This window comes from Rutilus rutilus (genome assembly GCF_951802725.1).
Source record: "Rutilus rutilus genome assembly, chromosome: 16".
Lineage (NCBI taxonomy): Eukaryota > Metazoa > Chordata > Actinopteri > Cypriniformes > Leuciscidae > Rutilus > Rutilus rutilus.
The window spans coordinates 29,465,608-29,492,737 of record NC_140224.1 but is presented as its reverse complement, the minus strand read 5'-3'; the positions used below and the strand labels follow the sequence as shown (position 1 = coordinate 29,492,737).

General features: G+C 38.4%; 4 protein-coding genes across 6 annotated transcripts; 3 read left to right on the top strand and 1 right to left on the bottom strand.

Annotated features, from left to right (window-relative positions):
• Window positions 1–3,669: 3,669 nt before the first annotated feature.
• Window positions 3,670–7,146, top strand: LOC311306493 (uncharacterized protein). The gene is made up of 4 exons (XM_084434929.1): window positions 3,670–3,821; window positions 5,142–5,828; window positions 5,964–6,093; window positions 6,184–7,146. Exons 2-4 carry the CDS (start codon window positions 5,195–5,197, stop codon window positions 6,593–6,595), a joined length of 1,176 nt encoding a protein of 391 aa, XP_084291055.1. The 5' UTR covers window positions 3,670–3,821; window positions 5,142–5,194; the 3' UTR covers window positions 6,596–7,146.
• Window positions 7,147–7,985: 839 nt separating this feature from the next.
• Window positions 7,986–12,877, top strand: LOC311306497 (rap1 GTPase-GDP dissociation stimulator 1-B). Its single transcript, XM_084434933.1, has 5 exons — window positions 7,986–8,232; window positions 8,306–8,410; window positions 10,200–10,322; window positions 10,459–10,584; window positions 11,458–12,877. Exons 1-5 carry the CDS (start codon window positions 8,187–8,189, stop codon window positions 11,931–11,933), a joined length of 876 nt encoding a protein of 291 aa, XP_084291059.1. The 5' UTR covers window positions 7,986–8,186; the 3' UTR covers window positions 11,934–12,877.
• A 190-nt stretch (window positions 12,878–13,067) lies between these two features.
• Window positions 13,068–19,342, bottom strand: syt15 (synaptotagmin XV). The gene is made up of 8 exons (XM_084434928.1): window positions 19,167–19,342; window positions 17,721–17,910; window positions 17,431–17,573; window positions 17,029–17,324; window positions 15,760–15,930; window positions 15,105–15,216; window positions 14,842–15,021; window positions 13,068–13,792 (listed from the first exon to the last, which is right to left on the bottom strand). Exons 1-8 carry the CDS (start codon window positions 19,171–19,173, stop codon window positions 13,644–13,646), a joined length of 1,248 nt encoding a protein of 415 aa, XP_084291054.1. The 5' UTR covers window positions 19,174–19,342; the 3' UTR covers window positions 13,068–13,643.
• On the top strand, window positions 18,091–25,114 carry LOC311306491 (uncharacterized protein). 3 transcript variants are annotated; one of them, XM_084434925.1, is made up of 4 exons: window positions 18,091–18,248; window positions 19,265–19,373; window positions 21,390–21,486; window positions 23,311–25,102. In XM_084434925.1, the coding sequence occupies exon 4, from the start codon at window positions 23,324–23,326 to the stop codon at window positions 24,725–24,727; it is 1,404 nt and encodes a 467-aa protein (XP_084291051.1). In that variant the 5' UTR covers window positions 18,091–18,248; window positions 19,265–19,373; window positions 21,390–21,486; window positions 23,311–23,323; the 3' UTR covers window positions 24,728–25,102. The 3 variants fall into 3 exon arrangements, with proteins under 3 accessions (XP_084291051.1, XP_084291052.1, XP_084291053.1); XM_084434926.1 differs by lacking the exon at window positions 18,091–18,248 and having other exon boundaries at window positions 19,245–19,373; XM_084434927.1 differs by lacking the exons at window positions 18,091–18,248; window positions 19,265–19,373 and having other exon boundaries at window positions 21,450–21,718; window positions 23,311–25,114.
• Window positions 25,115–27,130: the final 2,016 nt, after the last annotated feature.

Sequence of the window (27,130 nt, the reverse complement as noted above, 5' to 3'; positions counted from 1 at the left end):
CTATTCTGTGCTAAGTATCTTTATCTACAATATTTGTGCAATTCTTGCTAATTGACTTGTGATTCAAATGGTTATGACCATTAAAAGACTACATTTTCGCCATGGCCCTTTTTTTGGCCCATGTTTTATATTGGCCACAAATACACCAGTGAGTCATATAGTGCATTGTAAAGTCCTTCCCTTTTTACACAGCCACACAAAAATCCACATCCCCTCACAGATTTGAGGGTTCTGTCTGTCTATCATAACTTCTTTACCCAGAGGCATCATCTCTCAGTTCCATTAACCGCCTCTACAGCAGCCAATCCACATTCAGTTGGTATGGAAACAGATGAGAAAGAAGAATGAAATAAGCCTCTCTTTTTTTTTCTTCTGCATATACTGTTAACAGATATTAAAGTAATAGTTCACACAAATATGAATATTTGTTGACCTTTATGTTGTGTATTGTTTCTTCCATGGAAGACAAATGGAGAAATTTGTGACCGGCGGCTGTAATGCTCCAAAAAAAATCTACATTAAAGAGGTATATATGACTCAAGCACTTTATTCCAAGTCATACACTTACTGTATATGTACATAATTGAGTCTTATTTGTCATTTTTGAAGCTTGACAGCCTATGATCACCATCCACTTTCATTGTAAAGTAAAGAGCAGCATTAATATTTTGCTGAACATTTCCTTTAATATTCCAGAGAAGAAAGAATTAGTTTGGAGCAACATCAGGTTGAGTGGTAACACTTTACAATAATGTTAATGTGTAATGTCCATATGTTAATGTTACTTTAATTAGTTAACATGAACCAACAATGAAAAATACTTCTAAAGCATGTATTCATTTCAGTTAATGTTCATTTCAACATTAACATAGGACTTGAGCTAACCTGAATAAACATTGAGCATTTATATTTTATTAACACTATAAATCTTACAGTATCATGTTTCTATAGGCCTCTGAATTATTAGCATGATTAAAACTTTGGTCATGATTGATTTTGTCTGATTGGTTTTAGCAAGTATAAAGGCTTTTAGTATAATTGTGTATAATTGAAAAAATATTCACCTTGGGTTGTTTACTATTTTTTATAAAGTAAATGTAAGAATACATGTTATATTTTTAGTAGAAATAAATTAAATTCGTTTTAAATCAATTTAATAAATTAATTCAATTTAATAAATTAATTTGGTTTTAAATCATTAAAAAAATTCAAATGCGAGTATTAAACCTGATACATCAGGATATTGGGGAACCTTTATTTGTAATACATCCCAATCATCATTGCATTGCATTACATTAATTTGTTCCACACAATACAAATTTCAAAGGTTTGATCATAAAACTCAGCCTTTAAATATAGTCTGAATATAACATTATTTGGAAATAAAGAGTGAGAACTATTCTACTATACTATTATAAATATCTTGTCAATTTTACATTACAAGCTATCAGAATTTCATTCCACTCTTTGGCCATGTAAATATCAGCAAAATTGCATTCCTTAGTTTGGGCCAATGAATAAAATGTAGGTGTTTTTTTTTCCTCCTCAAATATTAACTTCATATTCTCGTCATACTATATGAGTCATAAAAACCTGGTGTATCAAATATGATACTCAACTAACAAGACACATGCTAACTTTATTTTAGATTTTCTCTAAAGGTTCAATAAACTGCTCCACTTATGTCAGGCTATACAGGGTTAACGTTGACAAAAGTTTGATAAATAATGTAACAAATGTGCTGCTCATTATTAGTTAGCCAGTGAGTTCAAGGGACAAATCACACACCACGAGCAGGTGAGATAGCGCTAGATATTAGATATTTGTATCAATAATTTGGCTTAATCAGACATGTCTGAATTATTACATTATGCACCAGTTCTCTAGCATCATGTTTTGGAACTTTTTTTTTTTTTTTTTACATAATCTGTAGTCAATCTGTCTGTTATAACAGTTCATCATCACATTTAGCATGTTAATTTGTCATGTCATACTCACACAAAAAGAGAATGCAAACCTTGTGTGTTCTACATTTCTGAATTTAGTTTCAAATTTCCAACATGATATAGACTTCCTCATTCAGTTAAATATTTATAATTGAATGCTAAAATACTTAGACATCCTTGCTTCCTCTGTCTGTATCCTTCCCTAGAGTTTGGCAGCGGGAGAGCAGCAGAACGTTTAGCATTGGCTGCCGCAGGCACTCTAGATACTGTTGTAAGATAGCGTTTGAAGTGGCACATGCTGTCGAAGATGCGAGAAGGGTTGTTCTTCTGTTAATGGAGGATCTTAACCACATTACTAATGTACCAAGCATCAATCTTGTTTCACAATAAAGAAGTTTAGAATGAGAATGAAACTGATTTGCTTCATTAAGGCAAATAACCAGTTAAATATGATTAGATAGATAGATAGATAGATAGATAGATAGATAGATAGATAGATAGATAGATAGATAGATAGATAGATAGATAGATAGATAGATAGATAGATAGATAGATAGGCAACAAACATTGCGAATGCCTATTCAATTGCATTCATTTTTGCAGCGTATTCAAAAATCTTTTTGCATCCACTCACAAGATCACCACAGAGGGCTTTTGTCTGCTGATCAAAGAAAAAATAACAAACCCCTCCTCTAAAATAAGCTAAAACATCAGCTTCAAAAATGCATACAAAGTCTTTAATTTGATGCGTGTAAACGTGCATGATTTATAGCCTGGGCATATAAAAAGACCAAAAGTAATGAGTCCTGGCAGACCTTTGATTTCTATGTCAATCTGACCTGACACGCCTGATGCAGAGGTTGCTGAAGGAGGAGATATTTGTGCTTTTCCAGCACATATTACATCCGTCTCTCCATCTCTGGTCCCCTTGCGCCTCCTGTGCTGACACTTCATTTGTGACCAATTGATAATGGGCAGATACATGAATTCTTTGTGTCAGGAGGCAACAACAGAAAATGGAGAGACATCACCTCTCTTCCCATGGAAACATCTCTAAACAAATCCTCTCATTAATAGCTCCCCAGTCTCCTAAATCTCTCTTCCACTAGCAAGATTATCAAGATAATGGGTTTGGCTTTAATAATTAGCACTTAAGACTAATTGTCCAACTAGCTGAAAAAGCAAATAAACATTGCAGCTTTGGGATGGGCAGCATCTAATGAGATCATTAGAGATGGTGAAATAAAGCCATTTGAGAAGAAATACTGCCATCTAGTGCAGAAAAGAACTAGTGAACTGTATACAAATAACATATCCAATGACCAAGAATGAGTTTCTCTGGTAAAGTTCCTATTACATTTAAGAAAACCAAGCTGTGATCGATACACTGCAGTGCAAAGAAGCGACCTATTATTTAAACATGGCAACTAATTTAATGTTTTTTACTGTTTAATGAAAATTATCCTTGACTTGATCGTATTTCACCACTTCTGTATATTAAATGTACACCAATTCAAATGCACTGCTTGCTTTTGTCAAAAACATTATGTGACAAACAGGGAGACACCTGGAAGCATTGTTCACGTCCTACCCATAGACTGTGGTCCTAACCGTTCTAAGCTCCGGATATTCCGCCTCTTTTCTCTGACGTAACATGACTTACACAGGTCTCCACGAATAAGCGCTTCCAGAGAACATGATTGACAGGAACATTGGCCAATGAGCGTACGATCTTTGGCAGCTATGGCGCCTGTGCCCCGTCTGCTGATTTGCAACCCGCCGAAATAGGATCGGTGAAGAAGGAGATCTTCGAGCGGTTCGCCATGGACTGTTCTAGGATCAGTAAGGTTTAAATACGACTCTAACCATTGAGCGGTAAGTAAGAATGCTGTCGGTAACTTGTGTCTGATTCAAGGTTAGCGTTCGTAACCAGAACAGTCCGAATAAAACGGTGGTTTGGACGCTTTTGAGAACATGAATACGGTGGAATATCAAGTTTCAAACATGATGGTGGCTTTGGCCTGTCCTACTGTTGATCAAAACAAGTAGATTATCATTCCTCTCAAAGTCAACACTGACTTATGCAGGCTTTATATGTATAGCTAAGCTTTCTCTTTATGTGAAGTAAACGCTACATTAAATCACATACTCATGCTTTATCAAATGCATGTGTTGCAGCCCAGTTTTATTTACCGGTTAGTTTTAATGTTCAATACTCAAGAGTGTGTGGAAAAGACATACCGCCGCGCGCTCACAAGCACGCGCTTCAAAGTTCAGCCGTCTCGCGCAGAGGTGACGCTGTCAAAAAAAAAAAAAAAAAGTAATGTGGGTCATGTTTTCAGACTTCTCACCTGTATATTTGACGAAATATATGACAATGTTGATGTTTTACACCATCAATGTAACCGTTAGGTCATGAGAAATTATATTTGTTCGGTCTCTCTTTTGCAGCAGCAAGAGTTTTATTGGGTAGGGACAAAGCATGGAATAATGCAAAACAAATTTTGCATCAAATTAAAGAAAATATTGGATTTGTGGACTGGAAAAAGAAACAATTCTACATTTGTTTACTATTTACAATTTCGAATTAATTCATATACGAATGAATTCACATTAATAAATTAATACACATAAGAAGAATTGGACTCTTTGCGAATCAGATTTCTTACATTTGATAAATAAAAAAATTATACATAAACCTTTGGAACAAACTAAAAACATGTAAAAGCATTGACATTTATGTAACTTTTTTTTTGTCCAGCAGCTACTGTAGTTAAAAAATGTAAACATCTTGTCCTTGTGGCATTGGGAAAAAAAATTATTTGACAAAATATAGAAATGTCTTAATACTACCAAAAGGGCTATGAAATTGGCAACACTGAATGAAAATTGACTATTTAGTTTACTTTCCTAATACATGTTCCTAAATTGTTTGCATTCATAAAATTTCATCAAAAACGAGACACTTTGCTCCACCTCTGAAACTCTTATTTTTCAACCCCTTTCCCCATCTTTCATATACTTTTCTCAATCAAAGCGATTGCTGTTAGTTTAAAGTCTGCCCTTAATTTAGTCTGATTGAATATCCTATTTCACATCACATTACTTAAGTGTTTTATGTTGACCTGTTTGAAAAGTATACATAATATATCGGTTTATTTAACCACACATTCTTAATATTTTCTTTTTTGTTAGATACAAAGTTGCATTAATAAGCTGATGATCATTGTGCTGGCGAGAGGGAAAAGATGGATCCGTCTGCAGGTATGCACATGTCCGCTGTTCCCCAGAACAGCGATATCGTCCACGTCTCTGTCAGCAACCCCATTATAACCATGTATCAGCCGCAACCTCCAAACCTCGCACAGATCATCTCGCAGCACGTGGTTCCTCAAGAAGTCTCCTGTCACGCTGTACCGCACACAGTCCCGTCGCACATCCACATGCCAACTCACATCCAGACTCAGTCACACATCAAGCCTGCTCCACATCTGCAGACCCCACAGCAATGCCACATGGAAGCACAGGCTCATATTCCGACCCAAGGCCACGTGGCAACACAAGGTCCGTCAGAAGGCCAGAGTGCCGCATCGTCTCAAGATGGTGCAGTGAACTCACTGCAGGTCCCTTTTGCAGAGGTAGCCTCCCTGCTGGACCCTAACATGAAGAGCTCAAAGGCTCGCAAGTACCAGATCCAATACGATGAGGTGAAGAGGAGATTGGAACCGCCAGAGAAGATGTCTCTCCGCTCTCTGGCTGCCTACACAAGAGTGAGTCGAGGTCCGGCTAGTAAGAAAACACTCTTAGAGTCCCTAAATGTCTTTGGACTGTCACCAAGCACCAACACAGCAGTGTCCAGTTCCTTTTCCAAACTAACTGAAGGTAAGTCTGGACCATACACTTGAAAATATGAGTAAATGATGACCAAATTTTCATTTCTTTTAGACACAACATGAAATGAATATAGATTCTAGGCTACTAAGTGTACATGTATAACTACATTTTAATTATTTTCAGGTGACACAGCGGCCCTTTGCAAAGACATGAAGGATTTTGCACTACAGTATGTCGATTATGAGAATATGGCTAAACAGTTGCTACCTGAAACAAACCAGGTGCAGCACTGGTCAAAAATCATTGAAACAAGGTAAAGTACTAGTAGGCCCGTAGAAAGAACAATAAATGTTTCTGCTTTGATTCAAAAAGTTAGTTTGGTTGTTTTTTTACTGTTAAACAGGAACTATCTCGAGGAGATGAGGAAGATTTTTAACGACCCCATGAATACCCGCTTGTTCTCCAATGTTACGCATGGGCTTGGTAACGGCATGATGGACGTGGCTCTCGATATCATAGATAACGTCATCGACCGACAAATCCGAATCCTATCTGGGAATACGGACCCCAAACCCGAACTTCCAGTGAGAAGGATTCGGAAACGCAACCGCAAGCCCAAAGCTGCCACGGAAGACGGCAAACCTAAAGAAAAGGGCAAAAGGGGACGGAAGAAAGGAAAACAGATGCGGCTGGATTCTGTTGTTCCTGAGGTTCAACAGTCCACGGAGATGGAGAGCAGCGTGTTGACGCTAGTCTCTGTAGGATACGAAACCATTTCCAGTGGACTCAACCCCACCAGTGCAGGTCTTGCGTAACGTCCCGTGCCTGAGAGGCACACAGAGACACTGTGAATTCTGAGTGCAAAAATTTTTTCATAGAAAATGTTAGTTTTATAAATGTTACACTTCTCTGAAGACTGATTATTTTCTCACTTATAGTCAATCAAGAAAATATTATGGGTCTGAGAGGGTGTTCAGCAGATGTTTTGATCTATATTTTACCAATCACGTGTCGCTCTCAACCTTATGTTTTGTTGTTTGTTTGTGGTAAAAAAAAAAACAGATGTACACAGAAAATGTATGCTATTAAAGTAGCATGCAAGCATTTTTTTGGAGGGGGGGCACTATGTTGTATTTTATCTCTTAAATGTTCTTTAATTCTGTTGTACTTTCATCTTACAATCTCTGAGCAATTTAGTTTGACTAAGAACATATCTTCTCTTGGACATTGTTTGATTTTCAGACTATTTATTTCCTTTTTCTGTTTGTGTCTGATCGTGTATGTGAACGACTATAGCTTGTACTCGGTAAGTTTTGCAGATTGCTCATCATATGCTTGTATTAAAAGCATTACCTTTTTTAAGCAATTTATAACTTTTTTTATTGCTTCACAGAGCAAAGGATTCACTCTAATGCAAATGGCTGAAATGTACAATATAAAATACATTAATTGCAATTTCAATTGCTCATAATTAGGGTTAAGGATTTGAACAAAACCTTAACCCTAAGTATTAAAATTATCTCGCACCCTTTGCCCATTATCCACCCATTATCTCGCGTTACTATCTCGCACCCTTTGCCCATTATCCACCCATTATCTCGCGTTACTTATCTCGCACCCTTTGCCCATTATCCACCCATTATCTCGCGTTACTTATCTCGCACGCTTTGTGCTACGGGCCGGAATGATACTTTAAATTGTGTGGGGTATTGAGAATCAATCAGCGATTTTCATTGAACGACAAAACATGGATGAGCGGACGCAATCCAGAAGCAGCCACGTAGCATGTTATCATTTATTGGTTTTATACATCCACTCAAATAGTAATAATAGCTAATTGTTTTGTTTTCAATTATGTTCAGTTGAACTGCTTTGTTATCTTTTGTGCTTCCTCAAAAGATTTCCCCCACAAAGCAGCTTTTCTGAATCCCTGGCAAGCATGCAGAGAAAATCCTCACCGTGGAGTCAGTTTTGTAGCTCAGCCAATGACATTGTCTGTTTGTTGTTCCACTCTCTTCTGCCCTCTAGGAGATATTTGATGTGAGCGTGCTGCAGTTCACAGTGTCACCTACAGGCGGCCTGTCCACTGTGAGGCTTTTTGTTAGAGGATTTGGAGTGCATTAGTGAAGGTCTCAATCAGAGCAGGCAATGGAGAGACAGGGATTGAGAGGAAGAAAATAAATGAGGGAGGGAGGAGTTTGTGTCACAGACATACATGTAAACCCGACAGAGTGGAAAGAAACAAAGCAGGTGGGGGACACAAAAAAAAGGAGAAATATATACAGATACAAAGCAAGAGATGGAGCTGTGTGAGATTTTAGAACAGAAACGCAGTCTAGGCTGTCCTAATCTGGGACACGAGCAGCGCTGAGAACTAAACAGGTCATCACAAACTCACACAGACATATGGACAAGATGGGGGCCAGTCGTCCGCTGCCCAGCTCGCCCAAAGGTAAGTAACAGCAGACACAATAGAAACTGTACGGAGGATGTACATTTTGATATACGTTTTCTTTTCCTCTCAGATTCATTAAGTGTTGCAATAGAGGTCATCAGTGTGAGCACAGAACTTGTCGAGGAGGAACTAAAACCCTATTTGGAGACTATGCTAAATGTTGCCATTGAAAGAAGTGAGTATTTTATGTTTTTGTTATATATTTAAAAATTTTGATTATGTATTTGAGCTGGATAAAAAATGTACCTGTAGTTGTATTGGTGCACATGTCTAACTACGTAAGTCATGTCTAAATAAACTTGAGAAAGAACTCTGCGGACTTGTATAGTACTAGTTGAGGACTTGTTTACCAAAAATCATGCCCTCTGAGCATTATACAGGGTGTAATAATATTTTGTGACATTTATTTATACATTATGCCTTTATAAAGTAGTTTCATTAAAAGAAAGTAAAATGAAACTGTTGTCAATTATTATTATTATTATGAGCTTGTTTGAACTAGTTAGATGCAGAATGTGCCAGAACTTTGTGTGAGGTCTGAAAGCTGCTTAGTGTGTATTGTAATTACTCTTTGGCTTTAGACATCAGTGAGGCTACTATCACAGGTTATTATGCCCTTTTTTTTTTGGAATACTCGATTCTGATTGGTCAATCCCAACACTCTATAGTTGAACATTTTGCGCAAGGACCTCCAAACTGTTTCCAAACATTTCTTTTATAGCTATGCTAGCTTCATGTTTTTTGTACCTCTCTACATATTCTTTCTTCTCACATATTCAGATCATTTAAACTTTAATCAATGTTTTATGTGTAAAAATAATATACAGGATAATGTACAGTCAGATTATGTACTGAAATGAAAGTGTCAGGTTTAGTTTACGATCATTGACCAGCTGACTGTGCATTATCCCTTGCTTATCACAAATCATTTGGGCATAAGTGATAAACCATACTTACTATGTCAACGAGGGTGGCCGTGAGAAGGTACGAAAACAGAGACGCTCTAATCCGTGTTTGTCTCTGTGAGAGCCATTGAGTGACAGGAACGATTAGCCAGACTGTTCACTTGCACGCAAGCATCCAGATAGCCAGCTGTGAGCGACATCTGTAGTTTGTGGAAACATAATTTGTGTGAAAGTGCAAATGTTCACTCGGGGCAACTGGACAATGATCTAGCTTGTTGGAAACAGTTGATCCAATTTGTTGGTCTTTCAGAGGGATGGGTTTGTAATAGCCTATATATATATAATACCATAAAAATGTTCATCTCTGTACAATTTTAAAATAAATTTTGGTTACACTTTATTTGAAGGTGTCCTTGTTACAGTGTAATTCTACATTTAAGTACTGAGCAACATTATTAAACAACATGTTACTATAGGGTTATGGTTTTGGTTAGAATTAGTTGCATGCAATTATTGTGTAACGTGTACTGTGTATGTAACAAGGGCACTGTAAAATAAAGTGTTACCGAAAGTTTTAGTACTTTTAATTAACCAAGAGCTCATTAAATTAATAAAATAAAAAAATAAAAACAGTTAATACATTTATTTTACAAAAGATTGTTCAAATAAATGCTGTTCTTTTAAAATTTTCTATTAAACAAAAAAGTTATGAAAAAAAGTCTAAAAATATTGGTTATGGTAATAATAAGAACTGCTTCTTGAACGGCAAATCAGCATATTAGAATGATTTCTGAAGGATCATGTGACACTGAAGACTGGAGTAATGATGCTGAAAATTCAGCTTTACCATTGCATGAATAAATTACTTTAAATTATATTAAATTAGAAAACCGTTATTGTTTATTGTAATAATATTTCACGAAATCACTTTGTAACTGTAAGCAACCTTAGTGAGCATAAGTGATTTAGTTTAAAACAATAATGCATTTTACTGACCCCAAACATTTGAACAGTTGTGCATCTCGATTGTTTAGAATGAACGTATTTTCCCTGCCCTAGAGAAAGGCATATCCGAGCAGGTGGTAGAAAGCGGGATCCTCCCTGTTATGGCTCAGATTTTAAGAAGGAAAAGCACTCTCACTACTCACACTGCCAGACTAGTAGCTGAACTGGCCAGAGACGGTAAGAACAAATGTTTTATGTAGACTGTTTTTGTGTTAATAAACATGTTTATGTTAATGTTTTCATTATCTAACTGTATACTTAGTATAGTTGATGAGCTCTAAATCTGTTTATTATTCTATAATTTCTTCTTTAGCTCCTGTGAGAGAGCAATGCTTTGAGACGGGCATTGTGTCTGCCCTTGTGACCTTACTGCTAAGCCAAGACCAGGACCTTCTCCTTCACGTTAGCCAGGCCATCGCCAGGATCTGCTATAACAGCAGTGAGTGGACCTGAACTTTTGCCCTTTTTTCTTCTAAACCATAGATTTTAAAAGCAGTACTGATGTGAAAGGCCATTAGTCATATTTCATTGAGTAAGACTCAATTTGAAGCACCCTATCTGTGAATACAAAGGTATTGAACCCCAATTGATCAGTATTGGAGGCAATTGTAGGATTTCAGCTTTGAACCTGAATCTGAGATGATGTGGCTCAGAAGAAAGAGTGGTTTCAGAAAATTGTTAACATTTAATAGTTTCACTTTTGAAAGTGTTTGAAAATGCATGTTTTTCAGTGGTAATGGTTTGCCTGCCTTTTGTAATGATTACACTGGAACAGATGGTGTTCACATAAGAGATAGAGAAGTGGAGCTTTCAAGAGCTGTGTATGAACACTGCCGGATAATACACAAACTGTCACAAAAACTGTAAAATACTTACTGGCAGGTTTCGGAGTGAAATAACCCTTAAATAGCTTGCGGCAGCTGCTGTTTTCAGAGAACGTGAAGAAAGATCACACCAGATTTTTAAAGGGATACTGAAACAAAAATCTTTTACTTTAAAAGAAGAAATGTTGAGAAATCTCTCAGTGTCAAATGGGTTACCAATGTGTGTTTGTTTCCCAATGTTCTTCAAACACATTCTTTTGTGTTCCGCAGAAGAACGGAATGCTTACAGGTTTGGAACTATATGATGAATGTTGACAGAATTTTCATTTTTGGCTGTATCCCTTTAAGAGGCTGGCAACTTCATTGCAGATTTTAAGGAGGGCTAAGATGAAAAACTGAGCTGAGGCGCCCCTAAGTAGAGCTTAGCACCCTATATCTTGATGCTGACCCTGGAGTTTGAGATGTAAGTGTGATTACTTTCTTGCCAGACTTGCAGCAAGAGCGATTCCTGAGGCTCGGAGCTGTCCCACGACTGGTGTCGGTTCTTCTCCAGCACAGTGGAAATGAGGCACTGCAGAGCTCTTGCCTTATGGCCCTCTGTAACCTGGCTGACATGGGTGAAGAGGACGGCTCCATGCTCTCCTGGGAGGAAGGGGCATATTTCGGCGAAGGGGAACGTGTGTTCCGTGGGACCTCGCGGTACTGTTTCGGCTTCTCTTCGGCTGTGACGTTGGTCAGGCTGAAACAGTGGACTAACGGCCAGTACTCTGTGGCAGTAGAAGTGCTTCAAAGGTGCTCCACAATGCTGTGGGGCGCAAAACACGGCCACCAGACTGGACACCGCTTACCGAACTTTGCCCACCTGGGCAGCTGCCCCAAATTTTATAAAGTTATCAAATGCTCAGTGAAGAACATACCGAGAAACAGGAATCTGAGGGCAGCCGTGCTTCATACCCTCATGTGAGGCTTCATCGTAGTGCTTTTGGATTTATTAATAAGGTGGCCTAAACAGGTGATCTGGTGTTAACCACGTCCTGACATTTAAGGAGCTCATTTCAGCCATTTGTATTAGAGCAGTGGTTCCCAATTCCAGTCCTCGTGACCCACTGCTCTGCACATTTTGTAGGTCTCTCTTATCTGACACACTCAGTTCAGTTCATGGAGTCTCACCTAATGAGCTGATGATCTGGTTCAGGTGTGTCAAATAAGGGAGACATACAAAATGTGCAGAGCAGTGGGTCACGAGGACTGGAATTGGGAACCACTGTATTAGAGAATGCATCTGAAAGCAACAAAAAACATGGAATATTACCGCTCTTGGTTTCCTATTGCTAAGGGTACCAAATGAGTGCCAGGATCACAACCCAGGTCACAAGACACGCTGTGTCCAGGCAGTTTAAGTCTTAGATGCTGGCTGTAGAGCATGAGAACAGGTGGACGCCGAGCTGCAATCTGCTAGCCTTTCTGAACTATGATTAGTCCATAAGAGGCCTTACAGTAGTGGATTATCCAGACCCAGCGTTCAGGGTCAGAGCAGCTACACTCACCCAGGTCACAATATGCAACCATGTTGCAAAATGCACCCAGGGAAATGGATTTATAGATGAAAATGGTGATTTATGTTTACATTTTTGCGAGTCCAGGTGGAAGCAGACTTAACAAATTTGATCAGTGTTACACATAATTGGGTTTTAAAGTTCATTTTAAAGCCCCACAGACATGGAAAAAGTTGGAATATTAATATTGTGTGACTAGATTTAGCTTTTGTGTAGAGTAAAACCTGCTCAAGCTACACTACTGTTCAAAGGGTCGGTAATATTTGTAAATGTCTTTGAAAGAAGTCTCTCCAAGTTTGCATATATTTGATCTGAAAAAAACAGTAATATTATTACAATTTAAAATAACTGGTTTCTATTTAAATATATTTTAAAATGTAATTTATTCCTGTGATGGCAAAAATGTTCAGCATCATTACTCCAGTCTTCAGCGTCACATGATCCTTCAGAAATCTTTCTAATTTGCTGATTCGCTGCTCAAGAAACATTTCAACTGTCAGTGTTGAAAATGATGGAAACTCATATTATTAAATTTTTTTTTTGATTAATAGAAAGTCTAAAGGAGCAACTGTCACTTTTAATCAATTTAATGCATCATTACTGGTTTTTAACATATTGACCCCAATCTTTTGAACAGTTGTGTATGTCCAGTTTGTAAGTGAATCATTCTTTTGAATTGGCTCTTTTCAATGAATCAATCAAACTGAGCGATTCAATAGCGATCCCTGTGACACTACATGGGACAAGAGGTTTGGAGAATGGCTTTCAAACAAAATCCTTATCCATCATAAACAACTGGAAAGGTCATGGAAATGTATGGGTCAAGGTGCGGTAAGTGTGGGAACCCTGTGGTACAACTGGACTGTAATTTTACCTCCTGCATCGTCACACAAATGTTCTGATGGGACTGTTATTATTTTTAAATTAAGTTATTACAAGCAAACTCATTCACAAATGTATGCTATTAATAAACCTTTTCTTTTAACTTTTTTTTTTTTATTTCATTTGATTTTTTTGACATCAGCCTTAACAAACCTGCCTGAAAAAACACTTCCCCCTTAAATACAAGTCTACCATTCTTTTCAAAGAGAGGGAGGTTGGCATTGAGTGGATGTTGTTCAGTGAGGGCCCTGTACTGTGTCAGCGGATCCCAGTGGGTGCCATTGCCTGACCAGCTCCTGTGGTTTGCTGACCATGTCGTTCCAGTGTTCCAGTTCTCTGCCCCTTGCATACATGAACGGCCCAATGACCACAATCCCCAACGACACTGGCATTAAAGACAAAATAGAGTGACTCAGTAAAGATAAAGACACATATGTGACACGTCTTTAATTTTTAATTACATATATTATCAGTATAACAATTTCAGTGAAAAGTTTAATAAATGAACTTGATCAGCACAAATTTGTTTAATTATTGAATTTTAAATGTGTTATTCATTTTACACCACAACATTTGTTTGTTTTAAATATTTCTGAAATGTAGGCCTACATTTTTCTTTGTTGCAACCAATATTTTTTGTAGTATCAATATGGTTATTTTAGTATTATTTATACTGTTATTTTAATAATAATTTGAATGAGTTTTTTTTTTATCCATATTTTCAGTTTTTGTTTAAATTTAGGTTTAATTTGTAGTAATGTGGTTGTTTTTTATTTTTTTTATATTACCATTCAGGTTTCATTTATTTCTATTCAGTTCAGTTTTTGTTATAGTTCAGTTTTAGTTCTTATTTATGTCCACTTAGTAATATTAATATATTGTTTTGCATTCTGTTTTTTCTGATAGTTCACCCGAAAATGAAAATGTTGTCGTCATTTACTCAATCTCATGTTGTTCCAAACCTGTATGAGTTTCTTTCTTCTATTAAACAGAATGTTTGAAGAATGTTGGTAACCAGACATTTGACGGCACCCATTGACTTCCATAGTATTTTTTCCCCTACTATGGAAGTCAGTGGATAATAATAATAATAATAATTCATTACATTTATATAGCGCTTTTCTCAGCACTCAAAGCGCTTTACATAGAAAGGGGGGATCTCCTCAACCACCACCAATGTGCAGCATCCACTTGGATGATGCGACGGCAGCCATATTGCGCCAGAACGCTCACGGATGCCATCAACTGTCTGGTTACCAACATTCTTCAAAATATCTTCTTTTGTGTTTAGCAGAAGACAGAAATTCATACAGGTTTGGAACAACATGAGGGTGAGGGGAATTTTATTTTTGGGTGAACTATCCCTTTAATAATAGCAGGATAGTGCAGGTGAGTGGTGCCCTGTCGTCTTGGAAATGATTGCTTGACATTTACCAGGATCTTTTGTGCTGGGCTGCTGAAGCTGTAGTGTCAGAAAGGCTGTGTCCAGCTGAACGGGGAGGAGTCTGAAGGTAAGCCTCTCATTAAAGGATGGATCGTTTCCTTTTGCCACAGAGGTCCACTTGTTTCTCACCACCTGATTATGCATCTTTAGAGAAACCTGGGCACACACACCTGTACCATTCGTTTTACACGTGAGTTAAAGGTGCAGAGACTTCTAGTAACTGCGTTGTATTCTTTACTGCTCTGTTTCTCACCTGCATCACTGGAACACTGCAACCCTCGTGCTCGTAAAACAACCACAGTGAGGCGGTGTAGGGACTGATTGTAGTTCAAAGACACCTGGATGTCACCATTTTTTGAGAGGGGCTACAACAGCAGAGAAAAACACACATTCAGTACGTTTAGTACAGCACACTTTCCCACAGAATGCTCCGAAATCAGATTAAAGCCATAATTCAGTTTTTCACCCTTACTGTATGTCATTCCAAACCTGAATGGTTTTCTTTCTACTGTGTTTCACAGATGGAAGTTATACAGGTTTGGAAAGACTTGAGGGTGAGTAAATGATGACAGAATGATAGTTCACCCAAAAATATAAATTCTGTCATTATTTACTCACCCACAAATTGTTTCCTGTAAGTTTCTTTCTTCTGTTGAACACAAAAATATATATTTTGAAGAATGTGGATACCCTAACAGTTTCTGTTCCCCATTGACTTTCATAGTATTTTTCATACTATGGAAGTCAATGGGGACCCCCAACTGTTTGGTTACCCACATTCTTCAAAATATCTTCTTTTGTGAAAGAAATTCACACACGTTTAGAACAAATTGAGTAAATCATAACAGATTTTTCATTTTTGGGTGAACTATTCCTTTAATATCCTAAGATCTCTTAAAGTATCATACTTGATCACTTTCATTGTCCAGATCCCTCCATTGCACTTTGCCTGCTGCCTCCTTTATTTCAGAATGTCTGAGGGGGATCAGAATGTGACCCACTAGATGGTGCTTCTTCTGATGGTCCACAGTGTACATGCTCATATTCAGAGAGCACTGGTCAACACAGCCATTAGATACCTGTTACAAGGCACAGGAATCAGGTTATTTTGACCATACACTACCATCCAAAAGTTTGAGGGCGTTTTTTCCCCCAGCAAGGATTAATTAATTTGATCAAAAGGGACAGTAAAGACATTTATATTGTTACAAAAGCTTTTTTGTTTCAAATTAATGTTCTTTTGAACTTTCTATTCATCAAAGAATCCTGAAAAAAAATGGGGAAAAAATTCACAGTTTCCACAAAAATATTAAGCAGAACTGTTTTCAATAATATGAAATTTTATTTGAGCACAAAATCAGCATATTAGAATGATTTCTGAAGGATCATGTGTCATGTGACACATAAATTGTATTTTAAAATATATGATTTTTTTTTTTTTTTTTTATTTCACACAAAACATTCTGATCAAATAAATGTAGCCTTGATGAGCATATGTGACTTCTTTCAAAAACAGTGAAAAATATGGTAACACTTTACTTGAAGCCTTTATATATAATGTGTTATAAAAGTATTTTTAATGCATTAATAATACACCTTATAATGTGTTGTATGGTCCCATGAATAATTGTAAACAGTTATAATACATTATAATACTTTGTTACACCTTCAGAAAGTATAATGTATATAACATGACAAACAACCAATTTCAGATGTAACCATGAATCTCTCCAAATATTATAATCCATTTTAAATTTGGCTGCAATTATTTATAAAAATCTTTAAAAAGTCTTATCTTAGTTAATTTTTAAATGTTATTATTATAATTTATTTTTAATTTTATTTTTAATTGGGGATTAATTTGAAATGAATGTGTGTGGTAAAATCAACAGCTAAACTTGTATTGAACCCAGAACATTCCTCTAAGCGCCCTATTGTGAAACCTGCTAGCAACGGCCAATAGATGGAGACATCAACTATGAAATGTCTTCTCTGTTTTCAAGAAGTTTCTCCATTTTTTAGAACAGAAATGTTTTTGAAAATGAATCCACAAACAAATCATGCAACGCTCATCCAAAGCACTTGAATCTTCATAGAATGAGGACAATTTTGCTGTTGTACCCACATCCAGAGAGACCATCTTAGATTGCTGATGTTCAACAGAAGAGACTCTCTACCTGAAACACAAAGGTGTCGTTGAACTGCGGATGACATCCTTTCCGCCGTGCTTTGGCCTGCCGGTGTCGTCGGTCGTCAGACGGCAACAGCTGCAGTTTGACCAGTGTGGCGTTACTCTGGCACCGAACAGGCAAGTTAGCGGCTCGGAGCAGAGACACCACCAGCTGCTCTCTCTCCTGCTGGTACCGCAGAGCGAACCACAGACGAACCGCTGAGCCGTTGGGAAGGGCCCATTCACTGGGTTCCTCTGGGAGCTGGTACAGGTCTGGCCTTATGGAGCCCAGGGGAAAACAACCTCAAAAACCACAGAGCAGAACGAAAGACAGTCATAAGATTCTTCTTATACTTTCTTTTTATCATAATTTCTGACATCAAATGCCTTTATTCCAGTCCTGACATACTCCCTACTGTCAGAGAGCCTCGCTGGCTGTGCAGGTCCGGATGGAGTTCCCATTCCTCAGTATACTCTCTTCCATCTTTCCCCTCGTTTAATTGGGATGTTCTCTTGAATTGAGGAGGCACGACGAAAGGAACATCACCTGAGCTGTGAAAGTTCAAAGGTTATAAGAATGCACTTCAATCCACATTACATGTCAGTATATATATATATATATATATATATATGCAATGAATGATACAGTATAAATCTTATATTATTGTCATTTCTAGACAAGCAACAACTGTTATTTACCCATAGCTGCTGCTCTCTGATGTCTGAAGCACTGGAGCGGTGCATCGTGGGATTGTGGGGGTGGTTGGTGTCAGTCCCCTGTAGAGTGTTTGAGTTCGCCTCTTCCTCCACAGTAGATAGACTGACAGGCCGAACAGCAACAGGAACAGAAATGCTCCAGACAGTCCACAAGCCAGTGCTACAAGTGGATCTAATGTCACAGACACGAAATAAACTCAGCTGACGGTCACCCTCACCTCTCACTCAGTGTTTCATACAACAGAGAACATGGCTTTGCATTAACTAAACCTGCTGTGTGACACCATTGGACAGTCTCTTTCTCTCATGCCTTTTAAATAGACGTGTCAAGTGTCTTGTGTCAACACACGTTAGTGGAGACCTGCATGCAAGAGGTGGAGCACATTGTGTTTCTGCTGCTCAAGAAGCACAGTATTTCTAGAAAAACAACCTGTTTTCTCCTTTACTTTAAGGGAGTTACTGCAGCCACCTTAAGGAATCCAGTGCAGGTGAACCAGAACTTTGTAACAGGTATAGTAGTTGATTTAATACATCATTCAGAAATTAAAAGTAAAACTTACATGGAATAATTAATTATAAGTTAAAATGTAAAATATATTAAAATATATATATTTTTAAATAAAATAATACCATAATGTTAAGCTTGTTTGCTTACTTTTAAATGTAGTCAGTGCTTTTTTTAAATGTTCATAGTAAGTTTTTAAATGTTCATAGTAAGTCATCATAGTGACCCAAAATTAAAATTATGTCATCATTTACTCAACCTCATGTCATTCCAAATCTGTATTACTTTCTTCTGTGGAACATATAAGAAGATATTTTGTCTCCATAAAATGAAAGTCAGTGGGGTCTGTTGTTTTGGACCCCACTGACTTTCATTGTAAGACAAATCTATTCTTCAAAACATCTTTTTTTGTGTGTTCAAATGATGACAGAATCTTAATTTTTGAGTTAACCAGTCATTTAAATAAGAATTTGGCATTTATGATACTAACTGATATCTGTAAGCTAAAAGGGTGAACTATATATTCATTTAAGTGTACATATTTACAATTGCACATTCTAATGCCTCACTGGTCAATAATTGTTCAATTGCACATGAAGATTATTAGTGTACAGGGGGGTCAACCATATGTTCAGCAGCGTCTAATGGCATATCACATTATCAAACAGAAATACATGTCGCTATGACAGCACTAAACCATCATGTCTTCGGTGCAACTAACATACATAGTACATAATAACGTGTCTGGCGCAACTTATTTTAGGTCACATTAGATGACAGAGCACTGATCAAATATTTGCAGCCTGGTAAAACAAACAATGTATGTTTGTCTTAAAGATCCACTATCACATAGTATTATATCTGTGTAAAATAGGTCTCAAGTATATGGTTTGTACAACTGTTTCCAATAATCCTCTACTCACCAGCCATGGATGGCCACAGTCTGTCTAACTCCTAACTGAATAAAGTGTCTTGCTCTCTCCAATACAATCACCAATCAGCGGTTTCCCATTTTGCCCAGAGGCCGTCTCATTGGCACTCTTCCTGATGTCCCATTGAGAGTAAGCTGTGGCTTCTGACAGCCTGGTCACCCTACAGGAGAGTACTACAGTCTCCCTGAGGCTTCCCAGGTTAGTTAATCAACACCGTACAATGGCTTAAGCAGGTGGCCGATATGTGCTCTGCCAGTTGCAGTATTTATTTCCAAACAAACACAAAACCTTGATGCAGTGCAGTGAGCATACACATAGCACACTACATGGACTTCCAACCTAAAGAGCTATTGTGGCAATTGTTTAAAGCTATAGTTCGGATTTTTTTATTTTAACATGTGGATGTTACTACTCTTACTTTATGGAACCACCATAAGGCTCATAGACTGTGGTTTAATAACTACAGATTGAATGTTATGGTGTCCACAAGAGCCTAGTTTGCATTCACTAAGTGTTAATGAATAACTCATGGACAACAGGGGAAGTTTATCAAGGCTGTGATCAGGCAACACGTCTGCTGTTCCCACAATACATCTAAATGTAGTTAACACGGCATTAGATTGCAATACAAACTTACTGTAAACTCATCTCAGATCTCCAACATAGAAGAAATCTAATTGAATTTAGTAAATTCCAATACATTTTGATGTGTTCAAGTGAATATATAATGTATGAATATATAACTAGCAACAGTGCATGTTAGCACTACTGCATCCGAAATCGCATACTTCCCTACTATATAGAGTGTGAAAATATTATGTGACAAAAAAAAGTATGTCCGAAGCAAAAAGTACCCAGTTAACCTACTACTACTTCTGGCAAGAATTTTAAGTGTGCTTACGATGGACACTTTACTGTTCCATGAGGCCACTGGAGAGGATTTGTGAATGGGAGTGAAGCGACGCAACTGGCGCTGGTAGGTCACATGATAATGACAATATGGCAAATGTAGTACGTCAATATCACATTCATACTATAAAATACATACATACAACAAATTGCCGTCATCTATCAAAACAGCATCCACAGTGTCTGAGTTTAGAAGTCTTTTAAAAACCTATTTGTACTGTGCCTTTAATGTATTGTGAATGTTTATTTTAATTTTGGGGATGGAACTAGATATTTCTTGTACAGCACTTGGGTCAACCAAGGTTGTTTTATAAATAAAAAAAGTAAAAAAATAAAAAGTAAGTACTTATTCAAAATAAGTACCTACTCAAGTGAGTTTGCGATTTTGGATGCAGCCATAGATGCATGTAATCTAGTCCCATGCAAAGCATGCTGGGAACCCAAACCAGTTTGACTTTATGTCAACAAAGATTTGTTATGTAGTCCCAACGAATGGATTTTAGCAAATACACCTTTAAAACTGATTTAAAATAACAACAAATAGACAGCTTCTGTGTTATTATGCCAACAAAATGTCCTTACTGCAACAGGTTCCAAATGTCTCTGTAAAGAGGGGAAAAAACATTCAGGTTTGTTATAGGGCGATTAAAAATGTGTTAAACTCAGCATGTTTATACACAAAACAGCATGTCACGATTTTCTTTTTGCTTTACCTTTGAACTAGAATTATTATGGAACAGGTAATCTGTGAGACTGCAATGACAAGTATATGAACAGGTGAATCAGATAGATGAGTCACAGACATATATCATAATGGTTTCCCAGCACCACAAGAGACTGTTTTCATTGTTCCCATGACAACTTAAAAAAAAAAAGGCATGATGAAAATTCATCGGGCTCCTATTGACCATGGCTGTTTCTATAGCAACAGGAAGAGAGAGACTGGATGAGTAAGAGGCAGGAGCTGTGTGTGTGTGAGAGAATGAACATATTATGTGTATATTATGTGTGAGAAAGAGTATTTATCATATTGATTCGCAAGGATATCTGATTTCCTTTTCTAACAACTCAATTCAATCTACATGTAACCCCATCCCTCACTTCATACACACACTTTCACACAATTCCGCCCCCCTCCATTGGGCATACAGTGCTTCTTGGCTACCCACCATTTCTGTCTGTGTGTCTTTGCACCTCCTCCCCCCTCCACCATGGATTTCCTCTCAGAGAGGGAGTGTGTGGTGTGTAATCAGCTGACAACAACTGATAATCCAGCAACACACCCACTCTGTCCTGTTCACTTAGAGTGGAGCGAGAGAGCACAAGTGGAGGAGAGAAAAGAAGTGAAGGAGGCGGAAGCTGTCTGGACTGAGGGGAAGGAGACGAGAGGAGGAAGTGGGAGGTATGTGCGTGTGCGTGTGTGTGTGTGTGTGTGTGTGGAGGGAGGGAGGTTGTTGATTTACCTGTGGCCATGAGGGAAACCGTAGCTGTGTCTTTATAAAGTAAGTGCTGCTCAGTGTGAAAGGAATGGTTTTTAAAAAGGAGGGGGGGGAGTGAAGGTGACAAGGAAGAAAAGACAAAGGATGGCACAGGGCCTTGATTGGACCATGTATACTTGCTAGAAAAATCAAAAGGTGAGATCTTTCTTGTTTGATTTTCTTGTATGGGATGAGAGGTTCATTCAGTGTTTATATTTGCATGTGTGTAAGAGTGTGTCCCAGTCTGAAGCTAGTACGGATGGGTGGAGGTTAGCTTGTGGGTTGAGGTGGAAGGGGAGGGTTAACAGTGAACACCTTGTCTGTTATTTTTAGATGCAGTTGGAAGATAAGTATTTTGTTCTCCCATGATAACCGAGGAGAGATAACATCCGTCATTATGCTAGAGTCACAGTCATTTGTACAGGTCTGCTTTATTGTTGTTATTATTACTGAAACACTCTGCTAATGATCAGTATTAAATAGTGTGAAATAACTGTAATAACAGTATTAACACTTGTTGCGCAATAGTGCCACCCTACAGATACAAAACAAAAGTGTAGCCCTATACTTTATTATTTTATGAGTTATCTATTAATGTTTGTGGATTTGATTTAGTTAATGAGCTGGATGCTGAACACTGGCTTTAGCACACATGGGCTTTAGATCTTCTGCTCCCATAGAATCAAACAACTTTTTATGAGAACGTGTTATCTGAATTATAGACAGTGCAAAAACACAAACACAATGGATCAGAGATTTGTAAGCTTTGTGAATGTTGCGTGTTGCAATTCTGCAGAAATCTGCTGAGCTTTCTTCTGAGTTCTGCATATGCAGATTCTGTGTGGGCATCCTTGGAAGTTACATTTATATGGTATGATTCAACTAGTCACAGATGGCCTAATCATTAAGTATCCACAAAGATAACACAAAGGTTGCAAGTTTATTTCTGAGTTTACTCCTGAAAGTTCTGAAATGCCTTTGAGGCACAAGTTGCTTTAAAACAGTGGCATCTCAATAGCAAGTAACAAATCATTCTGAATTAACGTGTGCCTTGAATAGCCTTCACAGATTAGAGTATGAGTGTGTTGTATTTTGGATTCAGCAGTATGTTTGTGCTGACAGTAGGGAGTGACAGACCCAAAAGTCTGGGCTAGTGGCTAAAGTGGCTAAAGTGTGATGTAAACATGAACAGACCTGACACACATTCACTCTGTGCTCTCGAGAGTTCATAGAAATGAGAAATACTCTCACAGTAATGATTTGAGGTCCAATATACCATGAAGTATAGGACAGTTTGCAACATTCAACCCCCTGTCCTTTTTGGACCATGTGGTGTGGAATTGGCCACCTGTGCTAGAGCCCCATTTGGATTAATGTCCTTCTGAGAGAAGCTGAGAAATCCATGTTGTAGCTAATGATCTTAAGACTTAAATTGGGTTTATCCATCTGTAATCTGGCCAATTATCTAGGGAGAGATACCTAGACATCACTTTGTCCTATTCACTTTAATTTAGTAAGGACAAAATAAATCTTAGCTTTATACCGTAAAAGTAAAGGTTTAAGGGTCAAGCAGATTAATCAGAAATTCAATGGATTGTCTTGTAGACAACTAAAGAGAGGAAGAATCGGTGTGCCTCTTCTATCTTAAGAAACGTTTAATCGTTTAAAATATATAGTGTAAATAAATACGTTTTATTAATTATACATTTTATACTTAGTTGTATCATTGTCTGTCTTTCTTTACACAGTAGATATTTCACTATGGAGGAAGGACAACGACCTACATCTGAGATCTACCTCCCAAGCATCAGCCTTAGATCTGTTGATGCCGAAGCAGTGGAGGACTATGAGCTGCCAACCATTTCTTTATCCAAAAGCTCCGTAGAAATGGTGAGTGGACCTCCTCAACGAATGGAGCTGGCATGGTATCGTCAGAATTTGCGCAAGAGTGTCAGCAGTTCAGCATGCAGTCAAAGGCCTATCAGTCTGGGTGGACCAGCGGCTGGAGTTCCTGTGAACGTTTGTGACCATGAACAGGGGAGCTTGCGCAGTGGCAACAGCACCCCTGAGACTGTAATCTGGCATGGGGGAACTGCAAAATCCTGGAGCTTCATGGAGGACTCCCCCAGAAGGACTCCAACGCAGGATCTATTCCTGGGGCAAAATCAGGTCCATAGTGGTGTGAATTGTGTTCCACACTCGCCATCCACAAATAGAGATTTAAGGATGAAGGGTCTGGTTTGCAGGGAGGGATGTTGTCGATGTTATGGACCTGCAGAGAACCTGACAGGATGCAGCTGTTGCAGAGTGGCTTGCAGAATGAGTTCTTCAGGTCTGAGCAACAGCTTCACACCACAGGGAGTGAATACAGAAGACCATGCTCACAGCAACTTTGAAGGCCATCATTTAACTGCATGCCATAGATCTACCTGTTCTGGTCACATGATGAACACTGCCTGTTTGAGAAATGCTTGCAGTGTTGTTCCATGCCCTGGACATTTGATATCTCGGCCACCTTGTGCAGGAAACCCCTGTGCAGGACAAAGATCACTTCTTCATTCAGGCTTGCTTGGTTTTCCACCACTTGTGTCATCTGTCAGCGAGACCAGACTTGACAGCCGGAGTACAGGCCATTGCTGTGGATCCGAGTTAAGGGGGCAGAACTCCTCCTGCCTTAGAATAGACCGGACAGGTCAGACTAGTCTTAACAGGACAGTCAAAGATGCCACGACCATGACATCTGACCATGAAATCAGAGATATTGGTGTGCAGACCATGTCTGATTCCCTTGTTTCCCCTCTTTCTCACGTGTTTCCTGAAATTAGTCTGAGAGCGGATTCTACCTCGGATGCACCTTTGACAATAGAGCACATGTGTCATAGGACCCCTGTAAAGGAGGTGGAATGGGATGCTGAAGGTATGACCTGGGAGGTGTATGGTGCAGCTGTGGACCCTGAAGAGCTTGGCTTGGCAATCCAAAGGCATCTGGAAATTCAAATCAAAGAGACTGCAGCCGCTGCAGCTGTGGCTGCTCAAACGGAAGACTCCACGGACAATACCAGCAGCCTGGCACTGCAGTCCACGCAACGAAAGAAGAGTGAAGGCATTATAAAAACACTGCGCAGTTCTGCATGTTGCGCTAACCCCAGTACTGTGGGAGACTAAAGCAACTAGTGCAGGGCCAGAGCTTGCCTTATCGGTATGTGGGTGCCTCGGTTAGGAGTAAGGTATAGAAACGGTACAACTTTTGCTGCAAGATGGAAATGGATGGAAAATGGCTTATCTAGAGCTAATTGTCCTTCAAATAATATATCTAAATATTCCAAAGCCTTGTCTGCTTAGCTATCAAAGCCCCACTATTGGATCAGTAAAGTGGTAATGTTCAGAGAAATACTGAAAGCTCATGTTGCACAGAGCTAACATTTAAAGGGGTCATAGACTGGATTATTTTATTATTTTATCATGTTTCCTGGGGTGCCCTTATAATGTTAGTATGATTTTAACATAAAAAATTGTCATAATTTATAAATAAAAGGCATTTTTCCAAGCCTGATTTTAGCCTCTGATTTGACCGCTCTGTTTTAAGGGGCATGTCTGCTGTGAGACTTCAGTGTAAACGCCCACTGCTGTGATTGGCTGACATGTTTGCATATGAAATAGCTAGTATTACATGTGGAACTCTATCTAAAACTTTTACTACGTTTTTACTATTACAGCTAACTAGATTAAGGAATCGTGAAAAGTATTGATCATAATGATCTATTCCCATCACATGAAAGGTTGCAGTGAGGAGCATTGAGCAGATGACAGACAGTCTGTTGATCGCATATGAAAAGATCTTATCATTGCAACGCAATTTCGGCACTTTCACGAATGCTTTCACCAGAGGTGTAAAATCCAAAGTCTGTTTGCAAAGCCTGCGCCGAAATTTTCCACAGTGAAATACACTGAATACAAACAAATAATGCGCTGCTGAGACATTCACATTGTTGGGAAAAATAACCCACTATCCTAGCATTAGGATCGTTTGGAAGGTAATGGTATTATTGATCTTGTATCGATCTTTTCTCATTCTCATGTCACTGTTCACTAACGCTCCAGTGGGCGGGGCCAAAGCTGCCCTGTGACGTACCAAGTCTCCGCTTTTTAGATCCTGACGTTTGCTGGCCTTGGTTTCATAAAAGCAGTTTTGAGTTTTGAAACTTACAGGTTATTTTTATAGTATAACAAACTCTTAACTGTCAAAGGATCAAGGAACATTTGAATTCTCAGTCTATGACCCCTTTAAAGTTTACAGATGATTTTGGTGAGCACTGAGTATTAGCAATTTTGAAACTGCTAATTATTGGCTAAATGTGTCTGTTGTGCTTGTTGGATTTTGAAAAGCAAATAGCAGGTTAATGAGCATCAGCTAGGGCTACGTTAAAGTTAATGGAGCTCTCGTACACCCTGAAACGCTTCCTGGAGCAAGATCCGAAGGCTAGTTCTATAGTCTATGATTAAGATGGATTTAGATCTCTTTGTTTTCTGATCTCACAGATTCATGATGTTTAACCGTTTGTAGTCAAATACAAGCTACAGCTCTCGCTCTCTTTTTTTGTTGTTGTTGTCTTTTGTCTTGATGTAAATGGTGATCGGTAATGTTTTGACCTGGTGGGTTAGAGTGGGCTCTAGGCCAGAATCAATGCACAAGTGCTAAAAATATGAAAGGTAGGGTAGACAATTACGGAGTGGCTAGCAATAGCAAGCTAGCTCTGAAAGCATAAGATCCCACCCTCTCTTCAGAGCGTCTCCAAAGCCAAAACTCCTCTAAAACACACAGCCAGAGCAGAGTTTTCAAAGCGTTACAAGAGACTGCGTTAAATTACCTTGTACCACCTGTATCACCATTACTTGTACCACCTGACTACAGCAGATTTATTATGTCATTGATAGTGTTACCATAGAAACGTATAAATCAGAGTCTGAGGACGTGAACCGCTCTGAGTAGAATGTCACGGGTGGCCATCTCTTAGTTATGGTAGTTATGCTGTGAACACAGCATAAGTTTATTTGTTTTGGTTCAGGAGGAACTGTAAAAAGTGGCTACTGTTTGTGGCGCTCGGTGACTGCGTGTCTACAAGTCTGCATAGCCTCGTGAAACTTGCTGATGATGTGTTGTCTGCGCGAGCAGGGTGCGTGGAGATATGGAAATACATATGTAGTTGCAATTTATTGTACAGTATGTGCACTTACGTGTACTTAGTGTACTTACCTAAGAAAGTAGTGGGCAATTCAAGGTAACTACATGGGTCAAGGTTAGGTTTAGGGCTAAGTTCAGGTAATTATTATAATGTACATGTGGAACTGGACTGTAAAATGAAGTGCTACCTCATACGTTAACAGGTAGGACATCCTATCATTGCATTCGGACCGAATGCAATATTTGGACAAACATTTTTTGGTCTCGAGACTTCCACGGAAGATAAATGTAAATGAGTGATAAATGAGAGTTTCAACCAGTATAACAAAAAGTGAAAAACATTCCCTACCCTAGCTTTAATGCTCATGAGGTTTGTGGGTGTGTAA